This window comes from Apostichopus japonicus, chromosome 8, assembly GCF_037975245.1.
Source record: "Apostichopus japonicus isolate 1M-3 chromosome 8, ASM3797524v1, whole genome shotgun sequence".
NCBI classification, from domain to species: Eukaryota; Metazoa; Echinodermata; class Holothuroidea; order Aspidochirotida; family Stichopodidae; genus Apostichopus; species Apostichopus japonicus.
Window position 1 is genome coordinate 16,449,733 of NC_092568.1, and position 24,729 is coordinate 16,474,461.

Below are 24,729 nucleotides of genomic sequence, written 5' to 3' on the forward strand. Positions count from 1 at the left end.
CAAATTGTGGAAAGTGGAAAGTAACATGTAAGTAAAATCTGGCATATTTACACTGCCACTTACAATTGATAAAGGCCAAGATGCATTTAAGATATATCCTAACGTACTCCATACCATAGATAAGATATGTAACATGTTCTGCCATGTTTGACTAAATAGGTAACATCATGATCAATAATGCTCAAGTACAATTTGAATGAGTAGGTGAGACCAACCAGAAACTTCCTATACCTTCAATCTAAAAAGGTTGATTACTTCATGGTATATTGTAGTATATTAATTTGGATGTGCCATGCAAGAGATATGATAGAATAGAAGACACTACAGATCCTTTTGTTTCTCTTTAATAAGTATGCTACAAGTTTATAGCAAATGTAATTTGTGCAATTTGTATTACTACAGCTGAAACTACAATGGACCAGTTGGACTTGTGATACAGCAGACGTTGCATCTAGTATCTTTGATCCTCTTGATAAACCTGTTACTATCTCAAACAAGGTAATAATGTGAGTTCAGTACACTAACAACTCTTTTGTCATTTCTTTATGCTCCTTGGCTGGACCTTCCCTGCTATATTACTAGTATTCCGCTTAATGGACTTTATCAGAGCAGACACTTCACTCTTCGATGCTACTTTCTCGTCCAACTTGGTTTCCTTGTCTTGATGTGTTTTAGTAATTTTCGATTCCCCTCTCGCTCTCCTAGTCTGGTTTTCTTCCATTATCGCCTGCATTGATTTGGTACATTTAAAGTGAGGATCGGACGGATCTATCGCAAAGTGATGAGAAGAATAAATGGCATCGAATCTAGAGTCCTTAACGTCAACCTCAAATGTGTCCTCTACTTTATCATCATCGTCTTCATCTTGCGTCCTGTTCTTCCTCTTCTTCTTCTTCTTAGGTTTCTCTTTCTCCATGATGTCCTTGAGATTGAAATGTTGTTTATTGTCTTCATCATCCATCATCAATAATTCCAGTTCAGCCTGACAAAAACAGAAACAAACAAAAATGTCACAATGGCAATGACAATATTAAATACTACTGGCAAAGTGGATGCCAGTATTCACAGTATGACTAATACTATTTTGTAGATGTCACAACTTCTAAATTTATGGTCACTTAACATATTAAGGTAAAAACAGGTCAATTGAAAAATAAAATTATCAAAACCTCTTCAATTCTTACTTTTCTCTTTAACTTATCTTCTTTGTCTTCTTCCTCATCTTCATCATCTCTCCTCTTTGAACCTTTCCTGTTTTTCTTTCCGTCTAAAGAGAACAAAATATATGTGTATAGTGTATGATACCATGATCTAGTTTTGTCAAAATCTTGGAAACTCTAAACAAGTGTAATAGACAAACACTTAAAAATATGGCATATTGCCTCGTTCTTTTCAAGGGAAAAACAAAACAAAAAACAATCAGTTTACATAATGATATGTTGAACACCCAAGCAACTTTAGATCCTGTTATACACATTGTGACAAGAAATACTAGTATTATTTATCACCATGTTATTACTATTTACTTTTCTGTTTTTCTTGGCAAGGATCTCTTCTGATGACACACAAACTATAGTTGAACTGATGTAACATATAACTCTCATCCTATCAGCTGTACATATGGAAATACCCCTCTTTTCATTTGAAGCCATGTTCACCAAGTTTCTTCTTTCTGTTCACATCTTGTAATTGACTTTGCCAAACAAGCTAAACTGAATAGTATGTTTTGTTTTACAAACCTTTGGGTTCTTCTGACGAGAAGAATGGGTCATTCAGGTCAACTCCCTCTGGTAGTTCGTCATCGCTAAATGCATCTTCTCCATCTGAGCCTCCTCCAAGCTAATAAAAAGAAGACATGAATCTCTAATGAAACCACTTTACCTCGATTACTTCATGAGATTATAGAGTCAACTACAAATCAAGCATTTCAATATTTTGAAAGGTACTGATTAATTGTTTTCATCCTCTATAGATTACAACAAATTATATCAGAGAACAACATCCTGTTTATACGATATAATTGGAATTTGGACCTACCCTTTGTTCCTCTTCGAAGGTAATTGCAAGACAATACAATGTCTCACAATGGGTGGGGTGGGGGGAGATGGGGGAGGGGAACGAGAGGGGCTTGATAAGTATTAATCCTTTCATCTCATATGAACAATATAAAATCATTTCAATTAGGTAAACCATCACCAATACTCGGGCAAAGTTGCTGAAATGCAGCATCCAGAAAATACACAAAAGGCTTTTACAATTTATATGATATAAAATACAAATGATTCATACCTGTTAATTGTATATAGTGAAGGATAAAGTTAATTGTGCAATGCACATGTCCAACAGTTAAAGACAACCATTTGAATACTCTGATAGGCTTTACAAATGGATACAGTACAGACAGCACCTTTAGAGTACCTTGGTTAAACTAGATACTAGACAATTGTGGCATTAGAATTACCTATTGCGATCAGACCTTGTTGCATAGTTTCTGTTTTACTGGTTAGGGACTACTTTTGTAATTGTTTTGTTGCTCCATAGGTCAATAGTAGCTATGTGGTTCTTAAGTATTATGACTCAGAGCTCCAGTAAACGTTTGGTGGTCAATGGTGTAATAAATAATATGTTAAGTTTCTCATAGTCGATTATCGATAATGAAACTATTGTCTGGGTCTTTGTACACATGTCTCTCTGTATTCTAGATAGCAATGTACGACTGTTACACAAGCACAAACAACTCTAAAGTCTCCTTAAATTCATGTTGGTTATCTTTAATGTCCACACAATCTCATTCACACTACATTTAAGGCTTGACATACAAGCCTAGTCACCTTTATATTTTTCTCTTTCTCTCTCTGTTCAGTTTCCTTCCTCTCCTTCTTTTTCTCCTTTTTCTTGTTGAGATACTGTTGCCATGGAGAGTTATCAGTTTCCTCTTCTTCCAGTTTCTTAGTTACCAAGTCTTCTGTTGTCTCCTTCAAAGCTGTTTTGGAAGAAGACCAGCAATATTTTCTTTGAGTAAGGACTGTTTGCAAATCTGCCAGTACACTGCTGCTATCAGTGCACTAGGTAAACAATCACAGATTTTCTTTAGTTCCCACAATGCTATATACCTGTGATTTCATATGGGGCCAGCCTATCACTTACTTCAAAAAGACCATGCAAACTTGCTTAAACAGAGGTAAAGATGTCAAGAATTAAGAATTCCAGAAGTGAAAGTAGTTTATCAACAAGACAGATCACCTAAAAGTGAAATAATGATATTCGTTTGATTGCATTATTATTCTACATGCTATTTTTAATGTTTATCATATTTGACTGTGATTATGACCTGGTTCCCATGTTATCTCCATCTCAGCATCCACATCTTCTTCCTCTTTCTCCCTCTCCAGGTCTTTCACCAAAGACTTGTATTTCTCCAGTCTCTCTTCCTCTGTGAGATGAGGCAGATCTCCTTCTTCATCTGAACCTTGATTGTCCTCTGATTAATAAAGTAAAGAAACAGATATCTGATGAGGTTCTATAGACTATATGGTTGGGTTTCAACCTATTTCGACTTCTTTTCGACTGATAGGTTCAATGTCACATGACACATGATATGGTGAAACATTGATTCTTCACGTTCACCTTCCGCTGCACAACCCACAGTCACAACAGACTTAGTTTTGAAACCCAAAGGTGACGATTAAGGATGAAATACTAGCTAACTTCAAGTTTACCCTTTTTAATGAGGCATGTCAGTGATCACTTTCACACCCATTCCTGCTTCATGAACTTCCACACTCACCCCCTTCTCAGATACTTAGGGAGGTGACAACACACACTTAAACATCACTGTGGTACGACATTTGGCGAATGATGTAACACTATATTACTGAAAGCAGTGAAAGACTGCAATCTAGCCCTTACGTCTCACTGTACAAACCTGATTAGTCTGCCCGTCACTACTGCACTGCAAAAAATTGAATATGTTAAAGAATATTGATCTAGTCTGTTTTGAAGCTGGCAACCTGTGGAGCAGACACTCTTACCACTGCAAGAGGCCTACACCATAATTCCAAACCAATGCATCTTGAAAAACTAGTTCAGGTTTATATGCAAGCAAATCTCCATGGTAACCACATCTACTGAAATACCATGTAAGTTTCAGCTTACCCCCTTCGCTATCATCCTCCTCACTGCTTGAAGCCAAGTAAGCCTTGAAGTCTGCCTTCTCTAGCTCCTCTTTGTTAAAGGATCCTTTCGTATTCTTGATTCTATCCGGATCATCTTCGTCCCATGTCAGGTTGACCTTTGACTGCTGGAGAGCTGAGTTGACAAACTCAGACGGTTTGTAAAAGTCCAAATCCAAAGAATCGCTTTCTGCAACCTCCTTAGGCTCACGGTCGAAGGTCATGTCATCTGGAATAAATCTACAAAACAACAGAAATGAGTTTGATCGGATTGTGCTAGCAACTGTTGATTCACAGTAGAAAAAGTGTTGCCAAAAGTAAAATGAGGGATTGAAGAGAAGTTGATATTACATGTGATTAAAATTATTTTGAAAAAAACAAATCTATTTACCTTAGATCAAGTTTCACAGCACTGCTCTCAAATTCATATCCATCACATTGTTCATAAATGTGTCCAGCTGTCTGTACACTGTCACATTCCACAACTCCATAGAAGTACTTTAGTCTGGTGATACAAAGCAGAATTAAAATAAATATTTCTTTGTTAAGATTTATATCTGGATACAACAGTAACATAACTCTAACGGAAACATAGAGCTGATTTAATTACAGAACTTCCCTTATTATTTTCTGAAGAAAGCTAGCAGCATATTTCTTTTTAACAAACTTTTTGACATTTACGTCAATTTGAGTTGATCCTACCTCCTTACAAATTGAAGGATTTCAAAACTATTGTTATTTGTGTAGCAAATTCAAAATGTGCTAAAGGAGACACAAACCTAACCATTATCTTTGGTCTATATGACAGAGATTTTTGTGAATAGCAACTCCCTCAAACAACTGAGAAAATCTTGGTCCCTTTGAAAAATATCCTAGTTTAAAATCGTGTACGTGACCTGTCCCTTTGTAAATCGGTGATGTCACAGTGGTGTATGGATCTGAAAGCATTTACATTTTTTAGTTTAAATACATATTTCTTTATATTTTCAAGGTAGAATATTAACTGAAACCAAGCCCTCATTAGTTGTTAGGTTAAGAGGTTCAATGTTTTAGATTTATCTATTGCAAAACATATTTCTCATACAGAAAACAAACATTTAATAAGTAAAGACAAAAACAACTAAAGTACGAGTGGATCGATGATCTCATATTTAGACTTGGTCGACTCTTCTTGTTACCTTTGGAGTTGGTATTTCCTTAGTTTCTCCCTAAAATATTTCTTCTCTGCCAGTTCTCCAAGGTTCTCAAATTTTTCATCTTTCTCTACCAATTCTCTTGGGCCATGGATATCTTCATCTTTTATCCTCTCAAGACCAAGATCAGAGACGTATATCTGTGAAATTAAAATAGAGCTCTTGTTATGTTAGTATGCTCTAATAACTCTGTTCCTCTTGTAACATCTTCATATCTTTGGTATCATATATCATGGTGGTACAAAATTCTAAATTTTCAACTTTTGGAAGAGGTTCTGACCCAGTATTAGTCTTAAAATTGAGTTATAGACAGTAATTGTCATGGCTCAAGTCATCGTCTATAAGATGACATTAGAAGCCTTCCTTTTGGAAAAGTGCGACTAGAGTCATGACTGATAAAAACCTAGGTAAAGCACTGCAGAATACCAGAAGAAGAAAGAAATTTCTAAGAAAAAAAATATGTAAAATAGGTGACCATTAAAATTCTTTGAATGTCTAGGGGAACCACAGAAAAAACATAGAAAGTCTGGAAAGTTCTGAAAACAGTAAATGCAGTTTAAACACTTCAGCCATTTCTTAGTTTTAAGTGAGAAACATTGTATCCACCATTTTAAGTTTTATAAATTAAGTTATAGACAGCAATTCTCATGGCTCAGGTCATCGGATGTAAGATTAAATTTGAATCATTTCCCATTGGAAAAAGTATGACTAGAGTCATGAATGATTAGAACCTAGGTAAAGCACTGCAGAATACCAGAAGAGAGAAATTTCTAAGTAAAAAGTATGTAAACTAGTAGACCATTAAAATTCTTTCAATGTCCAGGGAATCACAGAAAAGAACATAGAAAGCCTGGAAAGTTGTGAAAACAGTAAATGCACTTCGTACACTTCAGCCATTCCTCAGTTCTCTATTTGAGAACCATTGCAACCACCTTTCTTTGGTACTTGGATGAAGCTTACATCCCATTAACAGATCAAATAATGGCACAATACGCTCCACATTTTTCATTGTAATCTGAGTTTTGATTTTTTTCAGAAAGCAAACCTTTTAAGTAAACTTCCTTACCCCTACATTGCAGAACCATCCGAGGACATAATTAACACCATACAGTACACTCATTCATTAGCTACAAACATGTCAGATACTAATATATGGACCTATGATGTCCTACATAGCAGGAACATACCTTGACAGATTTAATGATGCTGCCTGGAGGTTTAAAGGAAGATAGGAGAACTAGGATATCGTTTGCTGTAATCCTATCCCAATCCATGTTGCAGACAGCCAAGCGAGATGAGATCTCCTCTGTTCGCTTGGCCCCCGTGTCCAACTCTCCCCATCTATGCTCCACGTCAACATCCTCATTGCCCTCTGAATCACTTTCGTCTGAGCTGGAGGACTCCATCAAGACCTCCCCTCGACTGTAATCGACTCGCCTATCGGTGGAGGGCCCTGCTTCATCCGAAGAATCGTCCTCATCTGAAGAATCCGACGAGGATGATACTGATGATGATGGGTTCTTGAGAAGGTCACCTGTAAAAAGGTATGATATAATATTGAAGGGTGTGATAAACTGACACCTATACAGTTTGGAACGTACTACCCCAAAGACATGTAATCAAATAAATTCTAAATAAATCATTAATAGAAGAAACTGAAGAAAACTTATGAATGAAAAGTTACTTATCTGCCTCTGCATGTGAATGGGTAAAACCCATGATTATGATGATATCAATATCACTATTTCAATTTCCTGAAATAATTAATTTATTAGTAACCTACACATCTCAACATTCCACAACACTTCCTTCTTTTAAACTCAGTTTTCTTCAAGGTTGCTTAACTCTCAACAAAACATCTATGTAATGATCATGGACTAGCATTGCGATGAATAGGAAAGCAAAGGCTGACTTAATCTAAAATGTGTGTTTGAATAAGTTCATGCATAAGTTGATTAAGTTCAAGTAAAATCAAGGACATCTTTAACATTTTCAGTACTTTAGTACTATAGCTCATAGCCTCTTTGTATTTACTTCTAGTTTTTATATAGTTAATCAACAAATCAACTTCAAAAACTAAGGAGACTGCTTTAAAGTTATCTTGCCGAATCATTTGCAGAATTCAATGGAGAAATAGGTTACATGCAAATTATACAAAAACTGATGAACTTGATAAATACCTTTCCCCACGGAGACCTTGTGGACAGCATCTTCTTGCCCATTGTCCTGCTCGCCTTCCACCTGTTTTTCCTCTTTTTGTTCTCTCTCTAGTTGTTTGTTCGTGCCTTGGGTCTTACCCTTCTTTTGATTGCCTAACTTCTTCCTCTGTAATAACAATAACTTCAGTTCTTCTCTTCCACTCCGCCTTCTCTTTTTAGTTTGTGATTTCCCATTTTTTGACAAATCCTCCTCCCCTGTTACACTTATTAATTTTCCAGACTCTCCATCATCCCTCTCTTGGGAGACCATCGTTTTACCTCCTTTAATTTTCTCCTCTTCTGCTTCATCATCACTCAGTCCAGAGTCTGAATCTGAGAGGTCATAAAATCTTTTCAAGGTTTCATCAGACCTCTGCTGTACGGGACGCCCACGTTTATCAATCGTCGATTTAATTTTGAATTTTTTGTCTTTAAACATAGCTTCAAACCGTCTGTCTATTTTTACTTTCCTCTCCCGTTTGCGCATCACTTTAAATCTTGGATCGCTTCCTATAGTGGAAAATCTTGCATCCTCTTCCTCCATAGTGCAGGCTTTTACGTTCTCCAACGTATAAATATTATTCCTTTAAAATCAAAGTGAAATTATGGAAGATTACTTTTCAGGAGGATAACTTGATCATGAGGTATCAGGTTACTTAAATTATCTGGTTTTTGAATCAAATGGAATTGTTCAAAAGTTTCATTGAGTGAAAAATTGTAGCAAGTCACAGTTTGTAAGATTGCTATATTTTTATTTCTACTTTGCTACTTACTGTTATTCTTATAGATTTGGGTAACATTGTCAGAAATTGGTTACACATTGCAAAAAGCTGTATTTAGTGCAAATGAATGATGTTTCAGTTGCAGTAACCAAATGCACTCGGGATGTTGTGTCTGATACCTCATAACCTGCTTCATGAATCATGAACTCTGACAGGGACTTGTCAAAAACCAGTGCATAGGCCTCCAACAGAAGGGTGGTCCCTCTCATCATGTAATGAAAGACATTGTTAATGTGCTCTAGGCCTAGTCTAAGTATTCACGTCATAACTGCCTGATTGAAACTATTATTGAATGCTTAACGTTTACCCTTAACACTGCAACTTCGTTGCACAACGTACAAGCCTGGCATAGATGCGTCAAATACGTTGTCTTGCTATACTCTACTATTTACTATTACGTGGAGTGTAATATAGCGAACAACAGTACTAGTGGGACACAACAGTTATGACCTATGCATTGATAGTTGGCCTATGATTCCTTACCTTTATCAACCGGTGTGATTTCAGATATGTGGCTAATACTAGAAATGTAACAGCTGTTTCCTGTATTCAACTTTCAAAATATAGTATACTGCTGGTGAAGATTGAACTAGGTACTCTGTTCATAACTACTGTACTTGAAGAGCCGCCTGTAGTGTCTTGATGACAATCTAAGTTGTGTAGCAGGTTGAGGCACATGTGTTTTTAAATGTTGCGTAATACTACGACGATTGTAACCTATGACCTGCAGGTTGGTGACTGCCCTCAGAAGTAATGTTGTTGCGCCTCCGACGGAACATTTATTCACGATAAATTTATACCCAACCAGCTGAAAGTGTTAGGACCACAGCATCCAATTTTACATTGACGATTGAGGAAAGAGTATAGATTGCTGTGTTGCTTGGATATTTAAGTTGTATTATTAGTTGGGTTACATTGTACGCACGAACAGCATTCATAAACACTATTACTTACTTGGCCTAGGCTGATACTTCAGTAGTATTAGTAATACTAATACTAATTGTAGGGAACCTTTAATATGCTTAGTGATCGTGTATAAAGAAATTCAGGCTATAGTGTGGACAACAAGTTTCGCTCAGCTATTTAAGCCGAACTTAGACACATTATTATGGCAGACGAAGGCAATAGTACTGTAGGACTCCTGAATGGGATAGCAAAACGTGAATACTATGGAAGCACTGACATAACCGATGAGTTCCTGAAAGAAGAATTGTTTCCAAATCTTTCCACCGAAGAATTTACAGCAGTTTACGCAAAATGCAGTCATCTGTTGAAGGTAACTAAGGATTAACTTTCATTACCATTGCATTCATAAATTAAAAAAATTGTAGCCAGCAGTATCAATGCAATCACAAATTTAAATTTGCTTTCAGAAATTTGACTGGATTATCATTTTTAAAGGCATTGAAGACTCGCCCGAAACCGCGTGCTGCGCTCTGAAAAAGTTTACTTTCCATTGCTTGCAAGTGAAGTTTTCTTCTTGTCGCTACAAAATGCAGACAGTAAAGAAATGTGACACCTTGTTATCTTTTATCTAGCCCAGAGATGTCCATTGTACACTGTGTTGTGGGTATTGACCATAGCTGTATGTATTGACTGTACACTAGTGTCTAATTATGGACGGTAGCAAGCTGTGTGTGTATTTTCTGTGATCGTGATCTGTGATGGTGGTGTCTAACACTTCTGTTACACCTCATTCGAAACTAGGTCAGATACCCGGCATGAGACATTTCTTTGTGCGCGAGTCTTCACACCCTTTAAGTGCGGGATTGCAGTGTTGCACTTTATATCTTCATGAGTGAAAACGGTTGTGAAATTGCAATAAATGTTCAGCATCACAATTCCTTTGATTTGTACAAATTTGTAGCACACTACATTTGTAATGCCTGTATTATTGCGACACTTTTGACAAGTTCAACCTGAATGGGAAATTTGTATTGTATACTACTGTATCAGCCGAGTACAAACTGAAGTACCTTTAACAACTTGTAGTTATTGGGTCAGCCTCTGAAGAACCTCCTGATAGGATTGAAACGTCAGGCCTGCTAACTTTTTCATATTTACCTACACAAAGTTTTTGCAACATTCATTCTGTTTTGCTTCACAGAGTATTGCATCAGCAGGAATGGACTTCAATCAACTTGAAGCTTTTCTAACCAGTCAGACTAAAAAGAAAGGTGGCCTTAGTGAGCCACAAGCTGCTGCATTTTCTAAATTTTGGAAGAATAACAAAACTAAAATACATAATGTTATGGTCTCGAGAGTAAGTATTTCCTTCTCTGTTGCTTTCTGCTATGAATGTGTGAAAATCAGCATTTGTTAACAGATAGAAACTTGAAATACCTTGTTTTGTATACAACAATGATTTCAATATTTCTAGGAAGAATAACAATTTATTCAATTTTTTTTATAGAATTTAAGGCTTGTTTTGAGTCTCATTCAACCATATTCATCTTTCCCTAATATATCCTACTATATAACAGATGGTTGCATGGATTCTCAGGGCAAATATTTGTAAGAATTTTTTCTGAGTTGTCCTTCAGACAACCAGGTCTCACTTTGTTTGTGGTTGCTGGAAAAGCAACTTTGATTGTACGAAAAAGTGTAGCAAAATAACAAAGAAGAAGAACCAATATTTACACAGTAGGATAGAGATGTGTAGGTTTCTATTTCATCTCCAAAAGTAATGGAGGGTGATACCAATTTATCATTTGACCTATTTGGGGATAATTAGTAAAAATGCAATCTGAAGTTAACACTATTCAATTTTGTCATAGACCCCCCCCCCCCCCAAAGCTGATTTTGGTTGTCTGAAAATTTGGTCTTCTTGGATAATCGTTAAAAATTTGCACTGCATCATCTTATCATCACTCTTTGTCTTCTCTGCAGTCGACATATGGAAAAACCTTGAAAAATTTGAGCTGGAGAATAGATATCAAAGCCCAGGCAAAGAAAGTGGATCAGATAAATACTCCAACAGCAATAGTAGAATTACAACTAGCCAACAAGAACCAGTCACAAAGCAAGGTAGGTAACAGATTTGTAAATATTAAAAATATATATGTCAGAAGGTTATTTAGGCTAGGAGTGAATTTTTACCCTTTTCATGCTGCTTAAATAAATAAAGACTACGGAGTAATGTTTTTGTTTTGTTTTTCCGAAGAGGGATTAGTACAACTTGTCTGATTTCAAGTTTATGGGGAGAGGAGGGTGATAGTGGTTAGAGAAATGACTTCCCTAACTACATTTGTATGAGGATCACATGCCCCAGAGTCATACTGTGCTGGCAAGACTTTCTTCCAAAAATATTTTAAAACAATTTGAAAAAGAGAGGGGCAATGCCGCAAAGAATTGGATATCAGTAATGATGGATGATCCGTCTGAGTATATTGGCACTATGGGGTCAAAAATTTTCATATTAAGGTTAGCATTTTGAAAATCTTTCAGCTTTGTAAACATTTGCCATATCAGATTAACATGTAAAGACAAGGTTATTTATTTTCTTCCACCCTTCTTCCTTTCCTTTTAGGAAGATGATGTAGTGCAGTTTGAGTTGGATGAAGTAATGCTGGGTTCACTTACAAGGAGCTTAGAAGAAATCGAAGAACGCCTTATTACCTTCGCTAAATGATTCTGTGATTTATAGGTCATTGGTGTTGCACCCCAATTATGCTAGACAGTCAGATAATGGTCACCCATCTTCAATTTTTTAACAAGCATTTTACTGTCTTTGTCTCTAGTTATCCACAATGAGACATTTAATAGTCTTATTTTTATTATCCCTCAATAACTGAATAAACTAAAACACTAGAGTATCAAGAAAAAAAGTACTTTTGAAAACTTCTTGCAGTTTTTAGCCTGCTAAAATTTGCTGCCAACACTGATGACCTTTTAACATGAAACATAAAGTTCATCAATTAAGGGACCAAAGCACTTATATTGAATCATTTCTATGAGTCAACATTCCAACGAGAGAAGTGTTGCTGTGAGTGACTATGAGATAATAATTACCTTAATTGCAGTTCTTTCCATTTAGTATTTACTTTATAGTGCTCAAACTTCCTGAAATTCTTATCTTACTAAGCCTAAGGTGTTTGTGAAAATGAGAGTCCTGCTTTGTAAGTTTTATATCAAAGTGAATATTCTTTTCCATATCGAGTTTTTGCAGTCATGCACACCAAATGTCCATCTCATGTTAAGACATTTGACATACAGACCACAGAAGCTTGTACCACAATTTTGAATTAACAGTGTAACAGGGAAGTGCGATGGGTTTACTAAAATCTATGCTGCAAGAGACATTTACCAGATTTTATTCATCCTAATGAAGCCAGTCTCTTTTAAAAAATGAGACACAATTTGCCAAGATAATATTTTCTTTGTATTTAAGATGTACATGTACAGTAACCTATTAAGGGAAATATTATTGCTACAAATATCAGACAAAAGCATTGTTTTATCTAATTTTATGGTCGGAGAATTTAAAATTCCTTGCTATACCTGTAAAATTGATTTATTACTGATGGAGCATGGGGGTGGATGTGATGCTGGGAGAGGGGGTAATGATGCAAGTTCAATGATCAATAGTCATTGAGGCATAAATTGAAACATGGTGTAAATGTCAAATTTCATTTGGATAGCAAATTATTTTTTATACATGAATATTCAAAACCTGGAATGTAAACTCTTGTGCCACATGATTTGCTCGCCTCTTGAAATTTGAACGCAGGCTCATGTATCAAGAAGAATAAAAGAGAACATGAACAAGATGCAATAGTGTTTAACTCTTTTTGTCTCATTGTTTGATTTTTAAATATTAAATTCTCACACACAGACAGAAATATCAGAGTTCCCCGGAAGACAAGACTGTTTCATTATTTTAAAATATCATTCTTAGTAAGGATTATGCATTGTGAATCATGACTGTGGTCTACCCATTCAAAGTGACAACAAGATAGGTTGTACCATGGAACCATTTTTGTTGTTGTTGACAATGTCAGTACACCGGAGCACCTGATTAACAAAACGGAAGATACACATTGTAATTAAAGACATAAATAGATGAAAAACAAATTTTCCTCTAACAGTAGCACCTTGTTAAGAAAAACAATTTGCTACAAATTAAAGCATGTAAGTGGACCATGTGTTGAATGCAGTCGGTAGTTAACACAAGCATATGATACTGTGTACAAAAGAGAATACACAATCGTGAAATTAAAACCAGAAAGCCAGTTGGCTTAATAGTGATTCCATACCAATTTTGAATAAGAACACTAAGCAGTAAAACAAGATTTAAAGTGTTGACCATTACTGACTTCAAGTGACCAGATCTATTGCCAAAAAACAAACAAATAAATGCCATCCAAATTTGTAAGAAGGATTTGTCTATTTTCATATACTAGGTATGTAATCAATGAACACAACTTATATATATGTTCCAGCCCTGTAATTTTTACACTGTAAATGATATATTACTTCACAAGCCCTTCAATCTTTCATTCCAGCATCTTTAACTAACCAATCGTATAACCTTTCTCAGATAATTTACCTATATATCAATTATAAACCTTTTCTTCTTTTTCCTTCTCTTCTTCTTGTTACCATTGGTTATGTTACTCTTTAACACTAAGGCATTCATTTCAGCAGCTGATCTTAAATCTAGTCCATTGTTATTATTTCCAGCTTGCTCAGCTCCTCCCGAAGGACCGGCAATGTTCGTCTGTCTTTTTACCTCCAAAGATGCTCTTTCACTTTCATCATAAAGAGAAGAGTGATTCACATTCTTCTTCTTCTTCTTCGTCTTCTTCTTCATCGGAGCAGCTGTTTCTTGTTTCACTGTAATTGCTGACTGCATCTCATGCTCTATCAGTGTCTTCTCAGATGCCTGCTGAGGATGAAAACTCAACCTATCCTCTTCATCGGTATCTATGTTTTTCCAATGTTTCTTCTTTCTCTTCTTCGAGATGACATCTGAGTCCACCACAGGAGTTGTTCCTGCCTCAGATCCTAAGGGTACCTCTGTGCTCTTTTCCATTCCGGGAGAATTTAATCCTATCCCATCATAACCCAATTCAGCTTTCTGTCTCTTTCTCGTTTTGTTACCATTAAGTGGACTAGTTCTTATTCCAAGGTTGTTGAGAGGGTCACATTCATCTGCAGCTTGTTCAGTACCTACTTTAGACCTTTTAAGTTTCTTTTTGGCACCATGAGAGTCATCTGTAGGTGCATTTGAACCACTCAAAGTTTCTGACATCATTAACCATTCATCAAATAGTTCTTGCTTAGAAATATTGCTGCTCAGTTTATTTTTTTTCTTTTTCTTCTTCTTGGCAATATTAGCTGGCTGTGTTTGCTCATCCTCAACTCTGGGATCATCTGTCAATAACTCCATATTTACCAGTTCAATAGCTTTCTCACCTTTGAGACCTCCATGTTCCCCCTTCAATAAATGATCTGGAAATTAAAATTGGGAATTGATCATTATTATAAATGACATAATCATAGCATTAAATCAGTTTCTTCTCCAAAGTACAGGCTAGAAACTAACCTTGAATGTAATAATTTACTTCCCATCAGTGGCACTATTTTGAAATTAATTTTGCCTTTTCAAATCTTCAAGATTTCTTAATCTTAAACAGTGTGCAAAGTTGGCCTCTGTTAAATCGCTAATTACAATTGTTTCGTTATTCGTTATAGTAACACTTCCTTCACACGAACCTTGCATGAAAGTTTCCTCCTTTTGTATTGGCTGTTCCTTCATCCTGAAACGAGAGAAAGATAAGTTCAGTAGTTAATCCATTCACTTTTGCAGAATTTGAGGAAAGTAAAGGATAGGGGTAGATTGTATGGAGGAGGGAAGAGTTGTGTGTTCAAATCTAATTGAACAATAGAAGGGCAATGTTGTACTGAATGTACATAGTAACAATAATAATAATAATACTGATAATAAACACACACACACGTACAAACACACATGTTTGTATTACATTTCAACCGAGAACCCCATTGTATTTTCCATTGTTCAAATCCACGTACCCTAACCTTAACAATACCCCATACAATAGAATTCTTCCGAGGACGTGGTGATTCTTTAAAAATCACAACCGAGGACCTGGAATTCTTTTGTTCAAGTGCTCGGTCAGATAGAAAAACAAACGCACGCATTCACACACACATCAATCCACGCATATGCACACACATACACACATACATATCAATGCATTGACACATACAAACACATACAAATACACAAATACATACACACATACAAATACATACGTAGAGAAATTCTTTCATACATACACATTGTCATGGATGCCCGTTCAGTCATTACAGCATATAGCTTGTAAAAGTATGGTGAATACTATACAACAAAGTTAAATTTCAAAGTTCTTGCTTTACATGTAATACTCATATGGCTTCACATTAAGTTTCTATTCCTTTAATCAACAAACCTTTTATGAAAATCACTGTCTCCAAACAAATCATCTTCATTTCTCTTTCTTTTCAGTTCTTTCTTCTTTTTCTTTCTCTTAGTTTGTTCCTGGTGTTCCTCCCTCGAGATTGGAACTACAAACACAAAACAAGAGTACATAAAACCTGTTTGATCAAGAACTCTGTTCAACTTCAAATCGACTTCTCATATGTTTACACAAATGCCAATATAAGCGTAAAACCAGAAAGCGAGAAGGCTTTTGTGATTTCCTTGCCTTAAAATGTTGTATGCAGTCACCTGATTGATAGAGAAATTGAGGAAAAGTTCAAGAACCAGAACATCAGAGACTTCCAGATCCTTCTTAGGGTTGTTCAGGGTCATATGAGAAAGTGAAGCCCCCTCAAAGCTACTAAAGGAACAAAGATTAAACCGTCAAATCCTGTGACAGTTAAATGTAATGCTTACCCCCAAGATCTTGTGATTGGTTGACATCAACTTCAGATTTGAAATAGCTGGTCTGGGTCTCCTTCAATTTATCTTCTCTATTTTGCCCGTTATTCTTTGTCGATAGTTCTCCATCCTTTGATATCCTGCAAACAGCGACAGAATAGCTAAAGTAATAATTACCAGCCTGTTCGTTTTGCATCGAGTATCAATGTACAGAGTATCAATGTACAGGGTACATACAAAAGATGTCTTATGGAATGCTTGTGGACTTGAATTAATAACAATGCTTTACTTTTTTTTCTAATCTTGATCATGTATCTTCAAAGTTGATGCAGCGATGATAGTTTGTGAATAAAAAGTAACAATATTACAAACAAAATTTCTGGTGTTAAAGAAACATGGCAAAGGTCTCACCCTTGGAGTGACAAAGAAAGGATATATAATTTACAAGGAACCAGTGAAATGAGTCTCTTACATATTTGGTGTAATTTGATCATTGTCTTCCAGTGTCTTTGACTTTTCTCTTCTGCTTCCTTCACCCTTCTGTTTTACCATTGATAATGTTGAACTTTTCTTGACTGTGAATAAAAGACCAGAAAAATACAGTTACTATTCAATACATCTATACATTAGTGGCTAAGCCACAGAAGGCTTTATATGCCCCCCCCCCAAAAAAAACAAGAGCCCAAGGGCACTGTGGTTCCTTGCTTGGGGTATATGAAAATACACATAATATTATCAAGCAAGATTAGGCTCAAATAGTCCTAGTAATTGTGGTCCTACATGTTCCCATAAAGTAACCAACACTATAGCCAACACTTTTGTGATCACAATATGTGATCGGATTTTTGATCAAAAGGCACTTTTGAGATCTAAATATGGCATCGAAAATGTAAGAAATATATGAGACCTACAAGCGTGTCAACAGATATGATAACATTGGTGACCTCAGATGACATGACCTTTAAGTTTCAAAATGTTCCACCACCCCATTCACAACTTGTCCCAAAATATCAACCATGTCACACCTTGGCATTGAGATTTAATTGCATTAAATGTCTAAAAATTAACTTTAAACTTGTATACATAACTTCACACACAAAAGGTCACCCTGAGGTCAACCAATTGACATTTTTGATCAGTGAGACCTAAATAGAGCATGACTGTAAAAATTCAAAACATTTTTTCTTTGCCCATTTTCTCCCCCCAAAATACTACTTTTTTAACATTAATTGACCTTTGGTGACCTTGTATCACATGACCGTTAAGTTTGAAAATATTCCCCTACACCACTTGCAACTACTCCAAATATATCAACCTTGTCACACCTTGGAACTGGGAGTTATTGCATTAAATGTGTGAAAATTAACTTTGACCTCATATAACTTCGCACACGAAGGTCACACAGGGGTCAACCCATTGACATTTATGATCAGAAGGTACCTTTAACATCTGAAAATAGCATCGAAACTGTAAAAATCCACAAAACACGAAAAGGTCACCAGAGGTCAAATTGAGGTCAAGGATCACCCAGATGCGGGTCGATAATTGGATTACATTGAAGCAACTCCCAACCCTAAAGGACGATTTGTTCTCAAGTTATCGCAAAAATACTAGTTTTTTATCATTAATTGACCTTTGGTGACCTCGGATCACATGACCGTTAAGTTTGAAAATATTCCCCTATACCATTTGCAACTTGTCTCAAAATATCAACTGTGTAACACCTTGGCACTGGGAGTTATTACACTAAATGTCTGAAAATTAACTTTGACCTCATATAACTTAACATACAAAGGTCACCTTGGGTCAACTTATTGACATTATTGATTGATGAGACCTAAATAGAGCATCAAACTATACAAATTCAAACATTTTTTTCTTTGCCCATTTTCTACCCCCAAAATACTAGTTTTTTAACATTAATTGACCTTTGGTGACCTCGGATCACATGACCGTTAAGTTTGAAAATATTCCCCTATACCATTTGCAACTTGTCCAAAAATATCAACCATCTCACACCTTGGAACTGGGAGTTGTTGCATTAAATGTCTGAAAATTAACTTTGACCTCATATAACTTCGCACACCAAGGTCACACGGGTGTCAACCAATTGACATTTTTGATCGGAGGGTACCTTTGATATCCAAATCTAGCATCAAAACCAAACATTTTCTTTTTTGCTCGTTTCCTCCCAAAATAAGCACATTTTTTCTAATGTGACCTTTGACCTTTTGACCTTGGTTTCAGATGTAGTTTAATCTCCTGATTCCAAAAAACAAAACGACAAGTCTGTACAACCATCCTAACTCCGACCGAAAAACTTTGACCCCATATCACTTCGCACATAAAGGTCACACGGGGTCAACCTATTGACATTTATGATCAGAAGGTACCTTTGACATCTGAAAATAGCATCAAAACTGTAAAAATCCCCAAAAACACGTAAAGGTCACCAGAGGTCAAATTGAGGTCAAGGGTCACCCAGATGCGGGTCGACAATTGGATGACACTGAAGCAACTCCCAAACCTAACGGACATTTCGTTCTCAAGTTATCGCAAAAATACTAGTTTTTTATCATTAATTGACCTTTGTTGACCTTCGATCACATAACCGTTATGTTTGGAAACAATCCCTTACCCCATTCACAACTACTCCCAAAATATCAACCATGTCGGACCCTGTCAATGGGAGTTATTGCTGTTTTTAATATATTGGTTTTTGGCATCTAACTGACCTTTGGTGAACTTTGCGGGCACCAAAAACAATAGGGATCTTCCTCTCACTATGGGCTATCCACCCAACAAGTTTGATCATGATACATAATTTCCTTATTGAGATATCGTGTACACAAGCCAAGCGTCACATACACACACACACACACACACACATACACACACACATACACACACACACACACACGCCAAGTTGAACGCATAGGTTCCTTGCTTTGCAAAAAGCAAGGAACCAAAAAAAGAAAACTAGCTAAATATAACCAAAACAGAGTATGTACAATACCACAGGATTCATCCAGTACAAGCAACATACCTGCCATAATACCGTTTGAGATTCTCAAAGTTTAGAGTTTGCTAAACCCATGCTACCGGACTCGATAAAAAAAGAAATGCTCACTTTTTCTGCACACAACTTTCTATACTAAACCAGCATGTTAACTTCCATAAGCTAACCAAGTACTACTACTTTAGGTCCAATAAAGCAAAACCATGATTTTCTTCAAAACATTCTCCACCCTTCTTTTCTTGAGTATCTCATTGTCACTTAAAAAGTAGGTGACAGTCTGAATATTCTTCTGTATTTAGTCTTTGGAACTATGCCAAGTTGAGTACAATCCAGACATACTCAAATATTGTTCAAGGATTTCAATTCACGCTTGAAAAGACATACAGTATTTCGACCATTTGCCCCCCCCCCCCAAAAAAAAGAGGCAAGTGGGACCAATGGGCACAATTATCAAATTTTATAGAGCGAAAAAGAAACGTCAGACTGTGAATGTCACCTGATAGATCTACAAGACCATTGAAAATGTCATCTAGTGACATCTCAACACTTTTCATGCTCTCTGCCTCTTTCTTCATCCCTGAACTCTTGGACACCACGTCATCTTTCAAGACCAACTGGGGGAGCATATCTTCAGAATCTCTCATGCCGAAAATCTTGTCTAGAATTGATTTCTTGACATTTTCCTTCTTAGTTCCCCTGAAAAAAAGGTAATAGCAGCCATTTTTGTGTGTGTTGAATGAAGCAACCACTTAGAGTTAGTTGTGGAAGTGCCTTTCTAATTTGCAGCCATCTTTCCTAGAATTAATTAAGCTGACAGAAAAATTTAAAGAATTGCAACGGAGCCAGACACAGCAAACTAATTAGACAGTTTCCCTTAATGAACTGATGGTTGCTTGATATGAACATCTTCATGAGCAAGTTTAATACTAGAATTGATGCTTTTGTCTTTTTATTAACAGACAGTATTTCACATATGCTGCCTTGTGTCCTGAAATAACATTGATGCTTTGATAGATAAACGTGACTCACCTCTGTGAGGCAATATTTCTGAGTTCGACCAGTTTACTGCCAAGTGCTTCTTCTACACTATTAGGTAGGGTGGCTCCCTCCGGTAGCTGTTGAAGATAATAATAAATACACTGATAAGTGCTTGAATCTATTAGTCTCTACAATAGCATTTGGTTATTTTGGTTTTTCATATAGTACTACCTCAAAATCTAACTAGTAAATATCTTTCCAAATTACCTGAAAACAATGAATTATGACTAGTTTAAGATGAAAGCAGCATTCATTGTTTCATAGAGCTTCAAGAATTCTGTCATTGAGGTTCACATTATTGACTGTTAAACCCGGGAAATGACAAAAGCATCTCAAAACTTGGCACACAAGGTGAAAAGAAGGTTAATTCAAGTAAAGTTGGGTTCTTTTCATGGATTACCTTAAAGAAACAGATACCCTAGGGAGTAAGATATTGAGATGGGATTTTCAGCTATCACTTTGGATTACTTGAATCTATCTTGTCGGTATCACACACTCTACCATTGTCACATTAGACATCGACATTGGTGGATCTTTTTGCCTTTCTTGGTTTTGCTCTTTAAATGGAGTTTTCAACCTTTTCAACAATATCACAATTCTTTTAATATTCAAAACTCTGATTGGACAAGAAATGGAGCATTTGCATCATCGTGCTACTGCTTGAAAACTCAGAAATTAGTGAGATAACCCTGAGGCACTACATTAGTGTAAGATGCATACAACTGAAGTCAGTGTATGTAGTGCATCCAGATTATCACAACAGATAGTACAGACCAGTTTTCACATTTCTACGTATTCTCATTACAAAAATGTTCTGTATTTACAGACAGGAGTTAGGTAGTATTTTTTAATGAATACAAGCTATGCCAAAGGTAAGCAAGTGAGCTACCTCACAAAATCATTCTAGTTGATATTTACAGTTCAAATTTACAAGTGAAATGTAAATAAATCATTAACGTTCTTACCCAATCAGCTTCTAGCTTTGGTAGACATTGCAACCACGGGTAGAGGACAGTGTACCAGCGACAAGACTTCTCAAGAAGATGCTCTGAGAGAATCCTGTTATTGGAATCAGAGAACGATAGAGAATGAATGAAAAACTGTTAACCTCTCAATGATTACGATGGGAAATTCTTAATTTGAGATTACAAAACTGAGAAGAGCTACTTTTCAAATACACACACTTTCTGAACAATTGAGTGTTATATTGTAATTGATACATAATTGTTCCATTTAGTATTAACTTGACAGTCCAGTTGGTCGTAACTGATTGTCTATACGCAGATGTTCAACATCCGTCTTGTGCTCGACGTTTGAAATTTACTTACTGCATCCGAGATATGCAACCAAATTTGGAGAAGTGCCGGAAGAAGAGGATATTTTTCTCTATGTTTTGAAGTAACAGTCTGAAAGAAAGGAATGCAAAGATGCAAATGTTATACAACATGCCAAGACATAGCCAAATTTAGGAATTTGTTTCAAAAGTTTATACCGTCAAAATTTACTGACATTCTACTCATTTTAACATCCATAAACAATTCTCAAAGCCAGCAAAAGATTTGTCTGTATCTGAGATGTTAAATTTTTTTTTTTTTCACCTTGAACCAAACACAATCTGTCAAACATAAAGGCAGGCTTCTACATAGTCTTGTTTTTCATTTGACTGCTAAAATAGAGCAAAATGTCTTCACTAGACCACAAAGTACATCAGTATATAAAAAGTGACCAGGCTTTTCGTTCCCAGTTAAATAACAGATGGTGAGGGAGGTATGAGTTATTTGATACATTTCAAAACGATGATACGAAGGAAAGATCTGCAAGAAAAATGTCAAAGGTGACTTACTGATTTGTCTTATATCCCTTAGACCAAATATACTGACAGAGGGCAGCAAACCCAATAAGCCTGACAAGGAAGTACTCCAACATCTGACAGCTTGGCCAACGGTTGGATCCTTGTAAGTTATCACTGCAGGGAAGAATAAAGCACATGGCAATTTATGTCCATTCTTTTGAGCATGCAAAATATCTTTCTAGTCTTGCATCAAAACGATGCTTTAACCTAGCCTTGGATTGGTCATAAATAGGGTTATGTTCCAGAGGATGCACACAGCTAGCAAGTGTAGGCTTATCTATATCAAGATCATTTCAATACACATATAAAGAGCATCAATAAATGACCTGAAACATTCTTTGCTTAACATATGACGAAAATAATAAATCGTTTACTGACGGGCAAGACAAGATTTATTTCACAGCTCATTTGGAGTACCATTTCAGATGGGTAAACTATAGGCCTTTCCTGGATGAAAACAGCCAGGTTTAGCCGGCCAGGGATCGAGCCCACCTACTTCCAACTTCTAGGTTTCATTACTTTTATAGCCACAAGTTTATCCAATTTACAATAGTACTGGTCTATTAGCACTTTTACCGTTGCAACATAATTAACATAATAACAACTTGGTAACTTTGATCACGAATATATTGAACAGTTTCAACATCAATACGTAGGCTGCAAAGCTCTTACAAGCGAAATAATCAAGTTTGCTGGCACAGTGGGTTATTGATGCTCCAGCAGGTGAAACTTTTCACAATTTTAACAGAAAAAAATGACAGAAAAGAGAAAAACATGGTTCATACAAAAAATCTTGCTGTAGTGCTTAAAATGTTTGTGGTTTGACATGTAAAGTTTGAAGTGTGCAAAGAAAATGTATCTTGTAGGATATTTGGTGCTGTGCACAATTTATTTCTTGACGTCAACACATGCCCAAATTATGACATTATCGTAAGGAGGAGTATACTCACTTATCAGTCAGCGGTTGCATAGCAGCAGTGATATCTTCAATCTTCATCTTTCTTAGACGATCAAAACAATTCAAAATCTAAATGAGAGAGAAAAAAAACAAGTTAGTCACTGTATGTTATTGTTAATATTACATGGATGATGGTTTCTTCCAGTGGTTCATACATGTAATAAATGCTTTTACCATATTTTCAAGAAGGAAGAACCATAAGGCAGTTATCATTACTCTTACAACATTGTGTTGTACAACGTACTCATGTAGTCTAATGAAAATTAATCCAGTAAATTTTCTTCAAATAATTCAATGTTCTTTTACTTGTCTGAATGTAACAAGCTCAAATGTCTTTTTTGATCAATGGCATTCCTCTAATTTTCATTGAAGGAAAAGGTAGTGCATCTGTGATTTATGCCATATTTCATAACTTTACCAGACTTTCAATGAGATGTTCTCCTGATAACTCAAATTATTATCTCTCTTTTTCTAGTTACTTCTCACCGCTTTACACTCACGAAACCATTTCATGTTCTTCTCAGATTCTTCACATTTGGAGAGAATTCGATGAAAGATCCAAGCTTCTTTCTGCATGACGTTGAGGAGTCTGAGCTCTGCTTTCATATCTGTAAGGATTGCCTGATACTTCTGAAGGGTAACTAAAAACATAAATGGAAATATATACTATTTGCATTTGAGGTACAGTAAATTGATCCCAGAGAAATCTGGGTGGATGAAATAAAAACAAAGGCTATTTCACTGTTTGATCACAATATGTCAATCTCGGTTTCACTTCCACTGAATAGGTTTATTATTTTATTGGGCATAAACAGTACCACAATATTAGCCTGGGCTATGCCTAGTCCTTATAAGTACAGTACTACTAGTAGTACTAGTATTACCGAAGTACACGCTGAGTAGCAACTAGCATATTAATGGCAGCAAGGTTGTGCTCGTTTTCATAATAAACTTCATGTAGACTAGGCCTAGGCTTAGTTACGCAAAAATATTGAACTACACTAAGCGGGTGTTTAAAAAGCTTAGATCAAACACAAACCATTTTCACTGAGGGTAAATGACACAGGTAAATGGACGATTGGTGGACTCGTCAAATTCCTCTGATTCCAGATGGGGGTCGCCATCTTGCTTCAAAAGTTGAAGATATTCTTCAATGTAAACTCATTCATCATGTAATTCTGTATCTAACTTGGGCGGAGGGGCGACGTACGGAAGCGTAGAAGAAACAAGTACATTGACGACGTACACACATTACAAAACGTCAAAAATCTATATATAAAAAAGTGTTTTGCACACTTACTATAATCTATCCAAACCCGATAAAACTTTGGAAAACAGTAATAGATTTTGACCTTTTTTTATACGCAACGTATATGGATGTAATGTGGTGTCCTTTTTACGCCACCGTGGTAAACGGTGAAGATCTGAGTAATACCCTAATTGTGTGCATAAATCTGAGCACATGGGGACCATGAGTGAGAAATATTAGAACCTTGCAAAATAGATGAAAGATCAAACCGACCATCCTACCTCCTCCCCTCCCAAACAATAATAATGTTATTAATTCTCAGAGGTGACCGTATGTACTTTCATAGCTTCTAAATTTAAAGAATAGTCATACTGTAATGAAAG

The 24,729-nt window shown here is 36.1% G+C and overlaps 3 protein-coding genes across 3 annotated transcripts; 1 reads left to right on the top strand and 2 right to left on the bottom strand.

Annotated features, from left to right (window-relative positions):
* Positions 1 to 15: 15 nt before the first annotated feature.
* Positions 16 to 8,976, bottom strand: LOC139970735 (ESF1 homolog). The gene is made up of 11 exons (XM_071976688.1): positions 8,829 to 8,976; positions 7,546 to 8,147; positions 6,553 to 6,899; positions 5,351 to 5,505; positions 4,564 to 4,677; positions 4,156 to 4,412; positions 3,332 to 3,481; positions 2,832 to 2,983; positions 1,740 to 1,839; positions 1,185 to 1,267; positions 16 to 982 (listed from the first exon to the last, which is right to left on the bottom strand). The coding sequence occupies exons 2-11, from the start codon at positions 8,105 to 8,107 to the stop codon at positions 536 to 538; spliced, it is 2,367 nt and encodes a 788-aa protein (XP_071832789.1). The 5' UTR covers positions 8,108 to 8,147; positions 8,829 to 8,976; the 3' UTR covers positions 16 to 535.
* Positions 8,977 to 9,071: 95 nt separating this feature from the next.
* LOC139970738 (COMM domain-containing protein 1-like) lies at positions 9,072 to 12,150 on the top strand. The gene is made up of 4 exons (XM_071976695.1): positions 9,072 to 9,621; positions 10,453 to 10,608; positions 11,235 to 11,372; positions 11,875 to 12,150. The coding sequence occupies exons 1-4, from the start codon at positions 9,454 to 9,456 to the stop codon at positions 11,974 to 11,976; spliced, it is 564 nt and encodes a 187-aa protein (XP_071832796.1). The 5' UTR covers positions 9,072 to 9,453; the 3' UTR covers positions 11,977 to 12,150.
* A 969-nt stretch (positions 12,151 to 13,119) lies between these two features.
* LOC139970736 (uncharacterized) lies at positions 13,120 to 24,296 on the bottom strand. Its single transcript, XM_071976689.1, has 13 exons — positions 24,137 to 24,296; positions 23,584 to 23,738; positions 23,090 to 23,166; positions 22,131 to 22,253; positions 21,616 to 21,693; positions 21,253 to 21,346; positions 20,279 to 20,364; positions 19,746 to 19,945; positions 16,703 to 16,805; positions 16,246 to 16,370; positions 15,800 to 15,914; positions 15,063 to 15,106; positions 13,120 to 14,798 (listed from the first exon to the last, which is right to left on the bottom strand). Exons 1-13 carry the CDS (start codon positions 24,219 to 24,221, stop codon positions 13,894 to 13,896), a joined length of 2,190 nt encoding a protein of 729 aa, XP_071832790.1. The 5' UTR covers positions 24,222 to 24,296; the 3' UTR covers positions 13,120 to 13,893.
* Between the last annotated feature and the right edge of the window lie 433 nt (positions 24,297 to 24,729).

Bases quoted from the DNA above. Each gene is read 5' to 3' on its own strand.
- LOC139970735 (XM_071976688.1), bottom strand. From the start codon at position 8,107: ATGGAGGAAGAGGATGCAAGATTTTCCACTATAGGAAGCGATCCAAGA. The intron at 4,678-5,350 runs GTAACAAGAAGA...TTGTATCACCAG, and splicing joins AGGAAATACCAACTCCAAAG to ACTAAAGTACTTCTATGGAG. The intron at 1,268-1,739 runs GTTTGTAAAACA...TGTTCTCTTTAG, and splicing joins CTCGTCAGAAGAACCCAAAG to ACGGAAAGAAAAACAGGAAA.
- LOC139970738 (XM_071976695.1), top strand. From the start codon at position 9,454: ATGGCAGACGAAGGCAATAGTACTGTAGGACTCCTGAATGGGATAGCA. The intron at 9,622-10,452 runs GTAACTAAGGAT...TTTGCTTCACAG, and splicing joins AATGCAGTCATCTGTTGAAG to AGTATTGCATCAGCAGGAAT. The intron at 11,373-11,874 runs GTAGGTAACAGA...CTTTCCTTTTAG, and splicing joins AGAACCAGTCACAAAGCAAG to GAAGATGATGTAGTGCAGTT.
- LOC139970736 (XM_071976689.1), bottom strand. From the start codon at position 24,221: ATGGCGACCCCCATCTGGAATCAGAGGAATTTGACGAGTCCACCAATC. The intron at 19,946-20,278 runs GTGAGTCACGTT...CCTTTTTTTCAG, and splicing joins AGAAATATTGCCTCACAGAG to GGGAACTAAGAAGGAAAATG. The intron at 16,371-16,702 runs GTAAGAGACTCA...CGCTGTTTGCAG, and splicing joins GATCAAATTACACCAAATAT to GATATCAAAGGATGGAGAAC.